This window comes from Physeter macrocephalus, unplaced genomic scaffold (assembly GCF_002837175.3).
Source record: "Physeter macrocephalus isolate SW-GA unplaced genomic scaffold, ASM283717v5 random_297, whole genome shotgun sequence".
Lineage (NCBI taxonomy): Eukaryota > Metazoa > Chordata > Mammalia > Artiodactyla > Physeteridae > Physeter > Physeter macrocephalus.
In genome coordinates this window covers 15,141-32,694 of record NW_021145587.1, presented here as the reverse complement: position 1 = coordinate 32,694, position 17,554 = coordinate 15,141, and the positions used below count along the sequence as shown (strand labels likewise).

Sequence of the window (17,554 nt, the reverse complement as noted above, 5' to 3'; positions counted from 1 at the left end):
CCGCTGTGGCTTCTGGCCAGGCCCTGACCTCTGGCTGCTATTTATCAAATTGTCACGATGCCAGTGTGGCCAGTACTGGGAGCTCCATTTTAGAGATGAGCTCAAGTCAGCACCAAGGTGACGTGGGAGGCAGATTGAAGGGGGAGTGTCTGACTCCATAGCTGGTCAGCTCGTGGCGGGTAGAACTTGCTGAGGAGTGAGGTTGGGCCCAGGGACCTGAAGAAGCACCCTGGCCTTTGAAGGAGAGCTTGTGGCACCCCCTGCCTCCCCGCCCCTTCCCCGGTCCAGCCGCCTCAGTGGAGAACCTCGTTGCAGAGCTCTGAAAAAAAATCCAACTTTTCCATCCTGCCTTCTACCAGCCAGAGTTCATTCTCTGATCCATTTGGTGTAGGAGCTTGGGGTAGTGGTGATGGGTTGGGTCTGAGCATTTTCTGGGTAACTGAGAGTTAACCTGAAACGTTTTGAGTTCGTTTCAACCTCCACGGTAGCTTGCTCTAAACCCCAGAGCTGTCTTTGCTGCCCCAAGAATCCGAGGGGGCAGCTCTGGCGTCATCTTTTGTGTCCTGGGTGAGGTTGTAAGCATGGCTGATGAGAGCTGACCCCAGAACCCAGACTGAGCCCAGACACCGCAGCAAGTTTTTATGTGTTTCCTGAAAACTAGAGACCCGCGAGAGACTTGGTTAATTGTGTTTGGGACGAGAGTGGATGGGCCGGGTTGGCACCACGTCCCCTTTTATCTCAGTCCTTGTCCCTGAAATGGGCTGTTTGCTCTCTGAACAGTTTCCTGACCAGGGTGGGGAGCCGGGCCCATGAAGCTGTTAACCTTTGGGGTGACTGATGTGTAGGGGGAAGGACAGGATGAGGCAACCCTTGGTGGCGCCGGAGTCCCGAGGAGGGAGGACCCTGGACCTGAGAGGGTGAGGCGTGGCCACGTTTGCGTTCTAGCGTTGCCGGGTTTACTTCTGGGTCTGCATGTGTGCCCTTCGTTTGCTTGCCCTCCTCAGCCCGCGTGAGGCAGCCATTTCTGCCCAGGTTCCATCCCCAGCTGTGTGCTCTGCTGGACCACTGGGGAGGGGGCTCGCAGACCCATCCCACCGTGGGATAACCGGAATGTTGAATAAGAGAAATAATCCCTTTATAATCCAAGTGAGGGTGGGTTGAGACACCCCCCCGCCCCCCGCCCACCCGCCTTTTATTCCAGCCCCCTGGTGCCCTGGCAGTGGGCACGTTGGACTCAGCGGGTGCCTGCTTCTGTGGCTTTCTCTGTGCTGCTCCGTTTCCCAAGTATGTCCCTGTCCTGAAAAGTCAGAATCTTGGGGACTCCCCACCCCTGTCCCATAAGCACCGCCTCTGTGTGTGGACACAGCTAGGGTGAGATGGCCTCACTTCAAGCATTCTCAGAATCCCACTGGGTGTTTTGGAACAGTTCTGCCTCTCTGGCCTCATGGTCAGCTTCCTAAATTGGAGACTGGACATGGTACCATCGAGGCACTGAACTTGGCCTTTCCTCCCTCCCTCCAGTTTTTATCAAAAATTTTAAAAGGGGGAAATTCCTCTCTTACCTAGGATGTGGCCTTGAGAGTCTGGTCACCCTGTGCCATTGCGATCCCAGGCATGAGATTCATTCATGAGCCTCTGGTCTTCTAGAAGGGTCCGGTCTGTTCATTCACGACCAGGGTAATTAAATAACTCTTTGTACGAGGCAGGGAGCTCCTTGTTAAGTGGTCTTCCCTAATGCAAGTGCAAACACGAGGCAGAATCCTTCTCCTTTTCCACACGGCCTCCCGCTTTGCTTTTAAAGGGTAGATTTTATGCTTTAAGGGAAATTGGGAAGGGGAGGGGGGAAAAACAACCTTAAAGGAATTTTAGGCCGATTCAGCACTTTTCTGGGGTTGCTCCACAAATTCCCTCAACTGTAATAAAAAGAAAAAATTGTGAGCAGGCATCTGATTAGGTAGCTTTTGACGACACAGCTTTTCTTTTGGATGCTTTGAAACGAACAAATACAGTTTTAAAACAGGCCCCCGTGCAGTTTTCTGAGGAGGGAGAAGTTGAAAATACCGGAAAAGGGTATAAAAGCTGAGGGAAATTCACAAGGGACTGCGAGTTTTGCCTTCGGAGGTTAAGTATCGGCAACCAGGATACTAAGACCCTTCCTCAGTCCTTGTAACGAGGGGGCCTTTTTTTTTTTCTGTGCAGGGTCCTCCCAGCTCCTCACTTGGAGGCCTGGGAAGCCCCCCGGAGCTAAGCGTCTGCCCTGACCTTTGTGGGGAGATGCTTGTGGGCTGTGGGCCCAATTCCAGGAACTGTGCTTCTCTGAAGATGATCCTGAGCGCTTCCTAGAAATGAGCCCAGATGGCGGGTACTTCAGGGCTGAGGAGCGGAGTCTGAACTGGCAGTTTGGGGGCATTGTACTGGGCCCCCAGAAGCGTGCTGTGTGAAAGGGGCCTTCGCTCTAGTGATGGCTTTGCCTGACAGCCTGTTTCTGGGCTCAGAGCTGTGTAGTTCAGGAGCAGCAAGGAGAAGAGGTATCAGGGCACTAGGGGACTGCAGGGTGACATGGTTGCGGGGGACACGTGGGGGCCCTGCTGCCCCAGGTTAGGGCACCTAGTGGGCTCTCAGGGGCCTTGTTCACATCCAGGGACACCCACACGCTGCCATTTATCTGGGCCGGGCCATTAACCTCAACAGAAAAAGGCTTTTTCTTTTTCCAGGGGATGTCTGGCAGCAAATTGCTGGGCGCATTGTCGGGCCGCACAGATGAAAGAGAAACCCGCCAGAACGCCCCCCCGCCCCCCCGCCCCATTCCCCCTCCTCTCTACTGGCCAACCTCAGGCCCCAGCCCCCGCCCAGCTTCCTCTGCCCCCTGAAGCCCGCCAGGCAGACAAGGCCCCCCACCCCTTGCCGGTGGGCCTGGCACAGGGGCAACTCGATCTTCAGGCTCCCACCCTCCTCCTCCTCCTCCTCCTCCTCCTCCTCCTCCCCTCCCCTCCCCCTCCCTCCCCCAACCCCCATACTCTGGCGGGTGCCAGGTTTCAGGGGAGCCGGGCTCCATGAAACAAAGTATTGTGAGGCTCCGCTGAGGGTCTCCTGAACCTCCCTCCCAGCGACTCCTGAGCCTTCCTTTCCAGGCCGGTTTGTTGTCCTGAGTTGGGATAATAAGTGAGAACTTCTTACGTTTCGAAACGCTCTCCCCCCTCAGACAAGCAGGCAGGTGGGCGCCCTGTGCCTTCCAGAAGAGGGCTTTCTCCAACCCGGCAAACTTGGACTTCAGAGCATTTTCATTTACGTGGATGTTATGGGTCTTTGGTATAGCCTTCAGAGCTGAACTCCCTCGGCAAGAGGGTTCAAAAGACTGCCAAGCGCTCACGAGTTTATTAGCAGTTGATGGATACTTTGCAGAAACAAGTTAATGCCTGATGACTCACTCTCTGCTTGGAGCTCTTGTCCCCCTCCTGTTTTTCCATATGTTCCCGTGTATGCGCACGCAAACACACGTTCACATGACACACACTCGAAGTGTGCTCGTATCCGTGCACACAGCCTCTTTCACACGTGTGCTTTAGAGATGAATGTTGGGGTCAGGGGTGATGGGCCAGGTTTCTGGTGTTGATTGTTGGTGGGGTGGTGGTTGAGGGGCAGCAGGACAGGGACCCGAGCCCTCCTTTACCCCCAGCTGCTGTGCTGTATATAACCCATCATCATCCAGGCTCTAAACCCAGTGGTTCCAAAATCAGAAAGGCCAGTCAAACCCAAAGACATCACACACCACCCCCAGCTTCATGCCCCAAGCCCCCCACCCCAGTAAGCGAGAAGCAGGGACACAGGGAGGGCAGGAGGCCGCGTCTGCTGCCTGCCAGGCCTTCCCCCTGTCTCTCCCCATTTTCGTTAACAAATACAAGACTTCCGGTCTCCGCCCTGCCACCACAAACCACAGTGTTCCCGCAGTCCGGCTGGGCTGGGGAGACTTAAGGTTCCCAGTCTGAGTCCTGCCCCGCCGGCTCCAGCTTAAAGGAGGAGTTGGAGGAGTCGGAATGCCAGCCTCCAGGGCCCCCTTTCCTTTCATATACTCCCCCCTTTTAAAGATCTCTGAGCACCTGTTGGGGAGTCACCTTACCAGAATCACCCCAGTCTCCCCTGCTGCCCGTGGGAAGTAGCATGTTTAGGAAAGCCGGGGTGGGCCCTCCAGGGCGGCGACTTTAGATGCTTCTAGGGAGAGAAGGGGAAGAGGAAGATGGCGCACGCAGGGCCCTGCAAGCATGGCGGTACCCACTTTAAACACATCGTCTTCTGTCTGGGCTGGAGGAGGGTAAGGTAGTCTGGGCTGACACCAACTTGCAGGTTGTGATTTGGCATTTTTACCTGAACTCACGTGTACAGAGCTGCCGCTGACAGACACACTGAGAGTTATTTTTCTATTAGGAAGATAGATATTTTTACCCCAAACCACGTCCATCAAAATTTTTCCTGGATGTGGGACTTCCTGGTGGTCCAGTGGCTGACTCCACACTCCCAGCGCGGCAGGGAGCCAGGGTTCGATCCTTGGTCAGGGAACTGGATCCCACGTGTCACAACTAAGAGTTCACACGCAGCAACGAAGATCCCGCATGCTGCAACTAAGATCCAGCACAGCCAAATAAATAAATAAGTAAATAAATATTTGTGGCGGGGAATAAACTCTGCAGTGGCTCCTCTTTTAAAAAAAAAAAAAAAATCCCCCCCCCCCCGCCAGATAGCGCCTCCTTATGACCAAGGCACTGATCTGAGAACTGGGAGACAACAAGCCCAAAGACTGCTTAGCAGGTGGTCCTGGGGTCTAGGTCTGGTTCCATCATCCCTGGGGCCTGAGCAACAAGCTTTCTGAGTCCAGGTTTTCTCATGAGGATGAGCAGCTGGCCTTCAAGGTTCCATCCAGTTTAAAGAACTGTAATTCTAGACCATCCAACTGTAAGGCCTTGTCTAGGCCTAAAACCAGGACCAGCCAAGTTACTAAGTGGTCTTGGCTTCTGAGCTCTGCAGCGACGGGGCTTTCCTTTGGCCAGGTGGGCACACGTGCTGGTATCCTGGGTCTCTGACAGGGTGTGGGGAGTGGAAGGAAGAGTCTCCCCAGCAAGCCCCATGCTTGGAGGCAAGGCTCTTCCATCACTGGGTCAAGATTTCCAGGCCCCAGTAGGAGGACTGTTCGGCCTGCAACACATCCAGCACCCCATCCCCTCCTGTCTTGCCCTGAGAGACAGGCTGTTCATGGGGGTGTGTGTGATCTTGATTTCGGGAGGAAGAGGAAAAGGCCGGTCTCCATCACCACCAACCCTGTCCGCCATTTTGTTTTCTAGATTCCCAACTTCTTCTGGAGCCTGGGGATCGGTCACACTGGTGCGTGGTGGCATACTGGGAGGAGAAGACGAGAGTGGGGAGGCTCTACTGTGTCCAGGAGCCCTCCCTGGATATCTTTTATGATCTACCTCAGGGGAATGGCTTTTGCCTCGGACAGCTCAATTCGGACAACAAGAGTCAGCTGGTGCAGAAAGTACGGAGCAAAATCGGCTGTGGCATCCAGCTCACGCGGGAAGTGGATGGCGTGTGGGTGTATAACCGCAGCAGTTACCCCATCTTCATCAAGTCAGCCACACTGGACAACCCGGACTCCAGGACACTGTTGGTACACAAAGTGTTCCCCGGTTTCTCCATCAAGGCTTTTGACTACGAGAAAGCGTACAGCCTGCAGCGGCCCAACGACCACGAGTTCATGCAGCAGCCGTGGACTGGCTTCACCGTGCAGATCAGCTTCGTGAAGGGCTGGGGCCAGTGCTACACCCGCCAGTTCATCAGCAGCTGCCCGTGCTGGCTGGAGGTCATCTTCAACAGCCGGTAGCCACGTGGGGAGAGGACAGAGCGGGAGCCGAGCGGGCCCAGTCCAAACTACTTTGCTGCTAATATTTTCCTCCTGAGTGCTTGCTTTTCATGCAAACTCTTTGGTCGTTTTTTTTTTTTTCTTCTTCTTCTTCTTCTTTTTTTTTTTTCCCTCTCCCCTCCTTCCCTTCGTTCTTGTTTATGTTCTGTTTTGTTCTTTGAGAAATAGCTTATGAAAAGAATTGTCGGGGTTTTGGCAGGGGCGGGTGGTATGGTTGGCAGAACACCGAGGCATGAAAAGGGGAAGCAAAAATCAGTAGCACAGAACACAGTATAAATGGGGGGCAGGCCTCGACTTCGGGGTCCTCGTTGCCCTCGTCAGGGTGTACGAGAGAGAGAGAGAGAGAGAGAGCGCGTGTGTGTGTACGCAGATGGGGCAAGCGGTGTGCTCTGTGTGTTTCCTACATGTTGACCGCCGAGAGGTTTGCGCTCCCAGGCCGTGTCCCTCGTGCTCCTTGGACTTGCACAGTGGGGCAGCGGGTGTCCCAGCAGCGGCCAGCAGCAAGGCTCTGTCCCCCAGCCTGGGGAAGCCCCCATCCCGCCTCTCCCCTTCTAGGACATTGGCCTGTCCGCAGGCTTCTTAGAAGCCACCCTGCCAGAGGCTGAACCAGAACCTGTTTTTCCATGCTGTCTCACTCCCCTCCGGCCACCCTGCTGCCGTTGTCGTGTCTTTCCTTTTTGGCCATCTGCTCCTGGATACCTCTGAGATGGGCTTCCCGAGGGCTGCCGGGGCAGCCCCCGTCACAGTATTGCTCACCCAGTGCCCTCTCAGGCCCCTCCGCCTCTCCCCTGCCCTGGTTACATCAGGTTATTCCTGGACTCAGAAAACCAGCTCAGCACTTTCCTCCCCTCTGCAGCCTGTGTGTTGAGCTCTGCTGTTAGACCAGCGAGGGGAGCCGCCCCCCTCCCCACCAAGAAGGATTCGGTCCATCTTAACCCAAGGTACCATCCTGAGCTGACACCTAACTCTTCCGTTTCTTCTACAACTCATACACTCGTATGATACGTTGACACTGCTCTTAGCTCAATGAGCATGTTTAGACTTTAACATAAGCTATTTTTCTAACTACAAAGGTTTAAATGAACAAGAGAAGCATTCTCATTGGAAATTTAGCATTGTAGTGCTTTGAGAGAAAAAGGACTCCTGAAAAAGAAACCCTGAGATTTATTAAAGAAAAAATGTATTTTATGTTATATATAAATATATTATTACTTGTAAATATAAAGACGTTTTATAAGCATCATTATTTATGTATTGTGCAATGTGTATAAACAAAAATAAAGAAGATGCACTTTGCTTTAATATAAATGCAAATAACAAATGCCAAATTAAAAAAGATAAACACAAGATTGGTGTTTTTTTCTATGGGTGTTATCACCTAGCTGAATGTTTTTCTAAAGGAGTTTATGTTCCATTAAACAATTTTTAAAATGTATACTTGATTCCATGTTGTCCTCCACCTCCTTTTTCTTCTGCTGGGTGGGCAGCGGGGATGTAGCCATCAGAATCCGGGACAGTTGGCGTCTCCCAGAGCTTGGTTGGGGAGGAAGCCTGGTTGGTGGGACCGCAAAAGGGGGAGACATCCAGAAGAGCTTGCTCTTCCTTGCATCCAAGAAAGACCCGTACCTACACAGATACCACCTTTCTTGTTAGGCAGGAACCTTAGGGTGCAGCTGGTGGGCGTCCTGAATTTGTAATGGGTCAACCTCGGGGAGCCCTGAGTTACAAAGGCAGCTGATTTTTCAAAGCCTGAAAAGTTGAAAAAAGGGACTATCATTCTGAATGAGTGGGAAGGAGGTTGCACTGGGAGACAGGATGGGAGGGTAGAGTCCCAAGAACTTGGGGTCCATCCAGTTCCTGCTTGCTGACTCCTTGCTTTACATTAAGTCCTGAGGCGACTGCACCTTTCCCAGAGGAAGGTCACTGCCACACAGGGTTCCAGGAGAGATTCCCTGAGGGCTGAAGCCCTGGAGTAGGGATGAGGCTGGGGCTGAGTGTCGATGGTGGGAGGGAGGGATCTGGGTCCGCTAAGTTCTGTACTGAGCACTCTGGGAGGCGGAGGAGGCTGAAAGGAGTCTGGGCAGATCCTACTCTGCATCTGCTTAACACTCTTCCAGTTCTCTATTCCCTTGGCCCCGCCCAGCTTAGCCCCAGTGGCACTTGTTGGTGCCACACCTGGGATTTTCACTGATCTGAGCCATGTTTTATTTTATTGTTTTTCAATTAATTAATTAATTTTGGGCTGTGTTGGGTCTTCGTTGCTGCACACGGGCTTTGCCTAGTTGCTGGTAGCGGGCGCTTCTCTTGTTGCGGAGCACGGGCTCTAGGGGGCACAGGCTTCAGTAGTTGCAGCACGTGGGCTCTAGGCTCAGTAGTTGTGCACAGGCTTAGTTGCTCTGCAGCATGTGGGATCTTCCCGGACCAGGGATCGAACCCCTGTCCCCTGCATCGGTAGGCGGATTCTTAACCACTGCGCCACCAGGGAAGTCCCTGCGCCACGTTTTATTTTTTATTTTTTATTTTTATTTTTGGTATGCGGGCCTCCCTCTGCTGCGGCCTCTCCCGTTGCGGAGCACAGGCTCCGGACGCGCAGGCTCAGCGGCCATGGCTCACGGGCCCGGCCGCTCCGCGGCATGTGGGATCCTCCCGGACCGGGGCGCGAACCCGGCTCCCCTGCATCGGCAGGCGGACGCGCAACCACTGCGCCACCAGGGAAGCCCCCTGAGCCACGTTTTAGATTCAAGACCTCTTGCGCAAGAAATAGGTTCAAATCGGGCACCAAATGGGGCTGTTTAGGTGTCTTATGTCAGGGGGTCTTAAATTTTAGACCCAGGAAGGGGGTCTCTTTGAAGCGGGAGTTAAGATTTTAGATATCACAAACTGGTACAATTTCAGAAAAAATTTTTTGGAGGGCCAAAGTAGGATTGCCAATTTTTCATTTTGCCAAATGACACAAAGCATTACAGCTTATTGGCACCACTGTCTAATGCGAGGGAATTATAATACATTTGTATAGCAAGGAATGTTAACTTAGAGCTTTAGTGCCAAACGGTCATCTGGGCTAGCTTGTTCACATGAGGTGATGGGGAGCTCACTACCACTTGAGGCAGCTTTTTATCAGTTGAACTGAAACCTGCCTCCATTTATTCTAGTTCTGCAACCTAGAATAAGTGTAAAATCCACGTCTGGAAAACACCCAAGGAGGGCTATAATTAATTCCCAGGTGGTAGTGGTGGAGGAGGGGTGGGGTGGAAGGTGTTACATTAGGGAGCTGTCAAAGGCATTTTCGTTTGCTCTAACTTGCATCAGCATGCCAGGAAGCTCTTTAATAATAATAATAGCTACCATTTATTGAATGCTTAAGCTAGTTGCCAGGCGTGATGTTAAGCATTTAAGGGAATTATTTAATCCTCCCTAGGACCCCCTGCAAAACTGGAGGCTTTGAGAGGTTAAAGGACTTGCCCAAGGTCCCTCGGCGAGGAAGTGCTGGGGGTGGTGGTGTTCAGGGGCTGACTCTGGCCTTACTCCTTGGTCCAAACCCTGTAGAGATGTTATTTGGTGGAGTCTGTTGGGGCTCCAGTCCCACCACCTCAAATCAGCGGGAAGGTGGGCCCCGAGCTGCTTGCCCGGTGAGCTACGTGGGCAGGGCCTCCGGGTCCAGGAGGCAGGGGCTGTGGCAGCAGCACCTTCATACCCTCCTCTGCCACCTGGACTTGACTCTCAGCCCCACAAGGTTGGAACTGGGCTGTGGGTGTGTGGACCCCCCGTGAGGTGGCTGACCCTGGGTCAGGGAAAGAAAGACATTTAGGGGAAGCCCCATGTTTACAGTACACTGCACAAAGCTGCCATCACCACAGACATCCCCTGGGCGCCTCTCATGTGCTAGGACTGCTGCAGGGGACACGTGTCCTCCCTGGTGCTGGAGGACAAGACGCCCACGCCTGAGGGTGGCCAGCAGCCCAGGCAGAATGTGTTGAGTGAGGAGCAAGGACCTCCAGCCAAGGAGTTTGGATTCGTGGAGAGGAGGAGAAGATGCCCCCTTGGAGGGAAGGGAGCATCCCTTTCCTGTCACCTGGTTCTCCTTCCTCTCTCAGCTCACCAGTCAGATTTTGGGGTGTGTCACAGGGTTCTGTCCTCCCCTCTCTTCTTGGGCCACACCTTGTCCCCGGGTGGCAACGTCACTCCGGTGCCTTCATCTCTCCTCACCTGCAGTGCCTCAGCTGCCCCAGCCAGAAACCTGGGTTCTCCCATCTCCCCTGCCCTGTCCCCCGACATGAAATAAAAACAGCCAGATCCTGTCCTCCCTGCCTCGTTCCATCCATAGGTAAAAAATGCAAACAGTTCTCACGTATGTTCCCTTGCTCTATCCCCACTAGTACTATTTAGTTTGGGACCTTCTAGAGCCTCCTTCCGCTACTCCAGGTGGCCTTTCAGCATCTGCCTCCACCAGCCTCATGCCTTAACCCCTCACCCCCCAACACACACACACACACACACACCCCACCTTGGTCCCCAGCATGCAGGGTAACTTGCAATTCGTCAAACACACCTTGCTTATGTGTTTCCAAGCAAGCGCTTTCCAGCTCCTTCTTCAACTGGCTGTCTTCTTCTCATCCTTCAGGATGCAACTCAGACCACACCTCCTCCAGGAAGCCTCTCAAAAATTTCCGCTCTAAAGGGACAACAGTGGTATAGGATTCTCTCTTCCCCACTGAACAGTAAGCTTTCGGCACTCTGGGATCCCTCTTAGGATCCACTACCTTAAACATTTCTGGTACAGTGTTCGGACAGGGCTTGTCCTGATGAGGGAGGGAGATGCAGAATTGTGCTTTGCGATGGAAATAATAATAATAATAATGGCCGGCACTGATTGTATTCTGACTGTGTGGTAGCAGTGTTCCAAGCATTTTACATTGGGATTGTGCCGTATGATCCTTAAAGCTAGCCTAAAAGTAGATGCATTATCATGAGCCCCATTCTACAGATGAAGAAACTGAGGTTAGAGAGTTGCCCAAGGTCCCCCCCGCTGGTAAGTGGTAGTGTCAGATTTCATCACCTCTGTGCTATCTCATCTCTATGGGCAGGCCTAGGTCAAGGGTGACTGAGTCGGGCATATGTTCTTTCTAAAACAAGTTCTGGTTTGAAAGGACCAGGCTGATCCGACTGCTGAACAGTAGAAACAGCGCCTGAGGTTTGTACAGATTTGTGTGCACCAAGGGTCTTCCCAGCGCATGCCCACCACAGGCCCACACTGCGGCACCACACAGGCAGGCCTTGGCCAGTTCCGGAAGAGGAGGCCCTCCCACAGGTGAGTGATTTGCCCAGGACACCCACATACAGCCTGGAGGAGGGAAGGATGGAATTGCACCCAAGCCCACAGCAAACAGACTTCCTGACGGTGAGGCCTGCACACTCACCCTCCCCAGGAGCTTTCTGTCCGTCTGCGTGCTGTCAACGCAACCGCGTGGAAGCACAGCTCTAGTCACTCGAGAGCCGAGTGCCGGGGCAGGTGGGTGACTCAGGGGATATGACTCAGCCTGCTGGGTTTTGGAGTCAGAGAGACCAAGGTTGGAGAGCTCACTTGGGTAAGTCACTTAACCTCTCTGAACCTCAATTTCTGAAACATCAAATGCGCATTATACCTGCCTCATGGGGCCAAAAGGGGGATTAGTGAGGAAATGCATTGAAGAGCCAGGCACAGCATGGTTAGGCTGAACCACGTGGGGTTGCTACTATCTGACTGTTTAGACCTACAAAAATGGCCATTTCATGCCATTTAATCTACTAGATGCTCAATTCAAGGCGGTGGTGATTAGGGGTCCCCAGCCTTCTTTTTCCCTTGGGGCCACAGACAGGGGCTGTGTGGCAAGGGGGCTGAGAGAAGGCAGTGGGCGGGTGGTCAATATTGGGGTGATTCCCTGCTGCTCGGAACGCCAGCAAACTGCCGAGTCCAGGCCAGAGCAGGAAGCGAAGGCCGGTGGGAGCCAGGGCAGGAGGGCTGGGATGCCCGGCCTCGGGAGGAGGGGGCATGGGCCCCGGACGGTGCCCACCAAGCAGAGCAGCCTGCACGGCCCCAGGTTGCCTGGCGCTGAAGCAGCAGGCCCGAGTTGCCAGCTCAGCAGTTTTCCCCAACCAGAAGCGCCCCCCTCTCTTTCTGAAAGTAATGATTTTCTAAAAATGGATTCCCTCCCCTCCCCCGGCTGCAATTAATCTAGCGAACACGAAGTGGCCGCTGCAGGAGGCCCTTGGTGAGTTCGGACCAATGCAAGTGCTTTGACTAATCAGGAACGATTCATGGCTGGGGGTGAGGGGTGGGCGAGGGTGCCTGGCCTGGGTGCCAGGCTGGGCTCACTCTGGGGTCTATTTAGTGCCCACTAGAGCCACAGAGACGAGGAGAGCTGGGGCCGTCTTTCTAGGGAGCCTGTATGATGGGACTTCCTTGGGATTTGAGAGCCGCAGGATCTCAGACCCCAGCTCCGAGGTCATCCCATAGACACACGTACCCCAGGCCGGGTGAAGCTGATAAATAAACCTGGGAGACTTTCCTGGAGCTGCCTTTTTAAGGAGCTTCGGGGGAGAAAGAATATGATTGTCTTATCTTAAGACAAGCCCATGTGTGTTATGCACTAGAATGCAAACTTGACGTGAATTATTGAATGAGACAACGAGACACTTGGAGGATGTGTCCTTGCTCCCAGTATTGCTTTCGGCGTGGTCCCAGACCCAGGCGGGGCGTTTGGTGGAAAAGTATGAGATGGAATCTATGCCCTGGATTTACAGGCAGGACACAGAGGCCCTGGAGGTAGAAACAGAATGTGTCTCTTAGGGCTGCACTGAACCTGAAAGAAAATATGGCTAATTTGTAGATAACGATATTCCATTTGCTCTCAACAGTGCAGAGAGCCCTTCACACACATTCTCTTAAAGATTCCAGATGGGACCTTTTAGAAGAAGGAACTGAGGGGCTTCCCTGATGGCGCAGTGGTTGAGAGTCTGCCTGCCAATGCAGGGGACACGGGCTCGTGCCCCTGTCCGGGAGGATCCCACATGCCTCAGAGCGGCTGGGCCCGTGAGCCATGGCCGCTGAGCCTGCGCGTCCGGAGCCTGTGCTCCGTAACGGAGAGGCCACAACAGTGAGAGGCCCGCATACCGCAAAAAAAAAAAAAAAGAAGAAGGAACTGAGGATGGAAGAGATCGGTGAGTTCTTCGGGACCCAGCCAAGAGGTGGCAAGGGCAAGGTCACGCCTGGCAGTTCTCCTGAAGTCTCTCCCAGACTTTTTTTTTTTTTTTTTCCTGGAGCATGGCACTCACCTGCTCTGTGCAATGCCCTTTTCAAACTCCTTTTCCTTCACCCAGCTTGCTGGGTCCTGGTAGCAATAAACAGCTGTGCCAGAGACATTTCATTCTCAGACATTTCATCCATAGCTATGTGGCCCCCATTTCCCAGCCTCCCTTGCAGTTTGTCTGGGGTCATGTGACTAGTTCCGGCCGATGGGCTGCAGGTGGAGGGGCCTCGTAAAGAACTGGTGAGAGGTGATCCAGCTCTCCCTCTCTCCCTCTGCTGCAGGGAACTGGAAGATGGAGGCATGAGATGAGAACAGCCTGGATCCCTGAATCGCTGCCCTGGAAAGCCACTGGGCCTGCAGCAGACTGTGTGAGTGTACAACTCTATTGTGCCACGGACTGAGATTGGGTGATTTGCCATACTCGACCCAATCTGTCTTGCTTTCTTCTTTTTGTGGAGATCGGTCTTGTATCTCCAGCAGGACTGAAGCTCCTTGAGGTCAGGCACCAGCTCGCCTACTTACTTTTTTTGTTTGTTTTGTTTTGTTTTTTTCGCATACTTACTTGAATCACATCTTTCATCACACCAAGCCCAGCTCTGGGCTCATAGTAGGTGCTTAGTAATTACCTGCTGTGGTTGACACGATCTGAGGGGCCTCCCCCACTGGTGTCCCTGGAGGGACTGCTGGTTGCCCTCTAAGGGCACAGTCTCCCCATGTGGTCCAATGCTACATGGAAATACCCCCTTGCTGGAGCTTCACCTCCTAAAAGCCATTGGCAGCCCCTCTCACCCTCCTCCTCAAACCCCACCCAACTCCCCAGGGACAAGAGACAGTTTCAGGCCAGGCCAGTGTCAGTGGAGACCCGGCCAAGACCAGTGCCTCCTGGGCTTCCTCACTCAGCCAAGGAGAGAGAAATTTCCAGAGCAGAGTCGTGGCTCAGCCGAACACATCAGATAGCATTCCCAGCACATAGCTCCTCTTATCCTGCTTTACTTTTCTCCATAGCACTGGTCGGCATTATTTGTACTGTATTATATACATGTTTAGCATTTTATTATAATCTGTTTATTGATTTGGTTATTGTCTGACTCCCCTGATAGATGGGAAGCGCTGGTCACTGCCATATCCCCAGTATCTAGGACAGTGCCTGGGACATAGTAGGCACTTGACAAATATTCCTTGGATGAATCAGTGTTGAATGACTACTCAACTTTCCAACTGAAATAAATGCATTCAAGTTTCAGATGAATTTAGTTTTTCCCCGAGAAAAGTAGGTTTGTATTTGTTTTATAATATTTGTGAAAAGAAAGAGTGCATTCTTATATTTTTTCCCCCAAAAGGTATGTGCAAAACTTTGCCTCTTGGGGTGATGGTAACAGCTGCCACCGCAATCATAATAATAACAGCAGCCTGTGTTTATTGAAGGCAAAGTTTGTGCCAGGCACTCCCAGCAAGGCACCTGGTGTTGTCTCAAAGGTAAGGGTGGTCATTAGCCCTTTTTTTTTTCATTAGCCCATTTTACAGGTGAGGAAATGGAGGCCCAGGGAGGAGTAGAGCAGGAACCCAGGTCTGCCTAATTCCACAGCTCTTGTTCTGAGTCCTGAGCCCCCATGGGAGGCTGCAGCTTCGAAAGAGCAGTTTTTCTGGTCTCTTTCTCCGAGGTTAAGATACATCCTGAGGCCCAGGTTCTGTTGAGGCAGCTCAAGACTCCAGGGGTATCTCTGCCAGGAGACTTGCTCTGTGGTTGGGCTGTCCTGTCCCATCAGGGTCTGGAATCTTTGCTGCGTCCAGGCCTCATGTCACCAGCACCAGATCTTCTAATGACACACTGCAGCCTGAGAAATAACAGTGCCCAGGAGACTTGTCCCAGAGTCCCTGCCCAGGGTAATTCCAGAGCAGGAGAGAATGCTGGGAATAACAAGAAAGACAGGGTCAGGCTGCCAGTCTTAGGTAATGGAATGGTGTGTCATGGGCATGGGGCATGGGGGATGGAGAATTTTATTTTATTTATGCAGCTTTTTTTCCAAACTTCAAAAATACTGAAAAACACAAAAGTAAAAATTATCCTCAATCTCAACCTTTAAAATTATGCCTTCCAGCGCCACTCCCCAGAAATGATCATGATCACAGGAGGCTGTGTTTCATCCCCTTCTGAACCTGGCCTCTGCTTCTGCCTATGCACATACACAATTGTCATGAATGGAGTCAAGGTATGCATATTGGCCCGCAACCTGCTTCTGTCACTTAATGATACATCACAGACATTTCTGTAGATCATTCATCTTCATGCTGGTCTAGTATTGGAGCTGAACTTAAAGGATGCTAGTATTCATTTAAAAGATATACCTCTTGATACTGAACAGGAGCGAAGGTGTGGAGCAACTGGAACTCTCTCGTGAGGATGGTGGGAGTATCAATTGGTTTAACCATTTTTGGAAAACTGCTTCTCAGTATCTACTGAAGCTAATCATACTCACATCAGAAATGCATATGTACATTCACCAAAACGCCTGAGCCTTTTGAATATTAGAATATTCATTGCAGCACTGTTCGAATAGCCACAAACTGGCAACAACTCAAATGTCCATCAAAAGTAGAATGGATTTTTTAAAAATGTGGTTTATTTATACAGTGGATGTCATACAGCATGGGAAGGAAAGAACTACAACTGCGCACAACGAGAGAGCGAAAGTCACAGGCGTCGTGCTGAACTGAAGGAGCCAGACACACAAAACCCACACAAGTATGATCCCACTTGTATCAAGTTCCATGTCAGTCAAAATGGGTCTACGGTGTTAGATGTCAGGAAGGGGCATGAGAGGAGCTTCTGGGGGCTGATGATGTGTTTCTTAATCACCTGGCTCTTTACATGGGACGTTCCGTTTGTGGAAATTCATTGAGCTGTACACTTACGATTTGTGCACTTTTCTGTATGTATTATACTTCAGTTAGAGTCTATTTTCTAAAAAGAGGATCAATGGCATGCAATCCCTTCCCCCCGAATCAGTCCTGTTTCCCCTAGGTTTGTCCCTTTCTCTCTCTCTTCCAGGACCTAAGGAGGGCACACAGCAGGTGTGGCATGTCTTCATTGGTCCTGTGGGGCAGGGAGAGAATGAGCCGGACATTCTGGCTGTGGGATCCCTGGGACCCGGTGGCCAGCCTGGGGGGAGCACTCAGGCTGCACTGCCCCCCAGGCTTGCGGTGGGCAGTGGGCAGCAGGGGGAGGAGAAGGAGGAGGGAGAGTGGTGGGAGGAGGTAAAGGGGTTCCTGTCCTCATGACTGCTTAGGGCTCCGACAAAGAGCCTTGTGGCTGGGCAGCTGCATGAGTGGTGGAATTTCTGGAGTCCTAGGTACTGTCAGAACAATGATAACTACTACTACAACTATTATTACAAATAGCAGCTAATATTTCTTGAGCACTTACAAAGCGCCAGGTGCTATATGCTAAGTGTTTTATATACATCCCTCCTTTTAATCCTTTTAGCATGTAGTTATTTGTGTTCCACATACATGTTGGAGGCTCACATATGTACAGTAAGCCCCCTGCCTACAATATCCCACCAGCCCCTGCTTAATTTTGATTGTCTAGTTGTTCGTTTGAGGACCTGCTATGTGCCAGACTCTACTGAGCCCTGAGGTGTACAAATTGGCATGATACACTCTCTGCAGTGTCTGAGCGGGTTAGTAATTGGGTGCTTATCCAAACCAATGTTCATTGTTTTATTTCATATTTTAGGGTGCCCCAAATAGGTAAATGGATAAATAAAATTTCATTTGTTTTGTTGTTCAGCAAAACTTAGCAAGCTCGCTTCACTAAAAATTAGACTAAATTAAGAAAAAGGGAAAATAACTTTAAAAATTACCTTTAGTTCCACAATCACATTGAACCTGCTGACATCTGAGCACATCCCTTTTAGACTTTTTAAAAAATACATTCTTATGTGCCTACCATAGTTAGTAGTAGGTGCTTGAAGAAAAGTTGTTAAATTGTTATAAAAATGACACTATAATATTGTTTTGTAAACTGTACTGTCCTCCAGACACTTAATAATCTAATGAGATCATGTTTCAGGTCCATGAATGCACAGCTACTTCTGATGTGGTTTTTTTTTTTTGCGGTACTCCGGCCTCTCACTGTTGTGGCCTCTCCCGTTGCGGAGCACAGGCTCCGGACGCGCAGGCTCAGCGGCCACGGCTCACGGGCCCAGCCGCTCCGCGGCACGTGGGATCTTCCCGGGCCGGGGCACGAACCCGTGTCCCCTGCATCGGCAGGCGGACTCTCAACCACTGCGGCACCAGGGAAGCCCCTTCTGATGTTTTTTTTCATCATTAGGGAGTGGAATGGTGTGTGTGGATG

At 51.8% G+C, this 17,554-nt stretch overlaps 1 protein-coding gene across 3 annotated transcripts in view; it reads left to right on the top strand.

Annotated features, from left to right (window-relative positions):
* The window catches only part of SMAD7 (SMAD family member 7), a 30,608-nt gene extending 23,262 nt beyond the window's left edge, over nt 1-7,346 (top strand). For all 3 annotated transcript variants that reach the window (XM_024132305.3, XM_007126359.4, XM_007126358.4), the window contains one exon: nt 5,334-7,346. In XM_024132305.3, the coding sequence (XP_023988073.1) occupies nt 5,334-5,872 (539 nt within the window). In that variant the 3' untranslated portion in view covers nt 5,873-7,346. The remainder of the gene's footprint in view (nt 1-5,333) is intronic.
* The last annotated feature ends 10,208 nt before the right edge of the window (nt 7,347-17,554 follow it).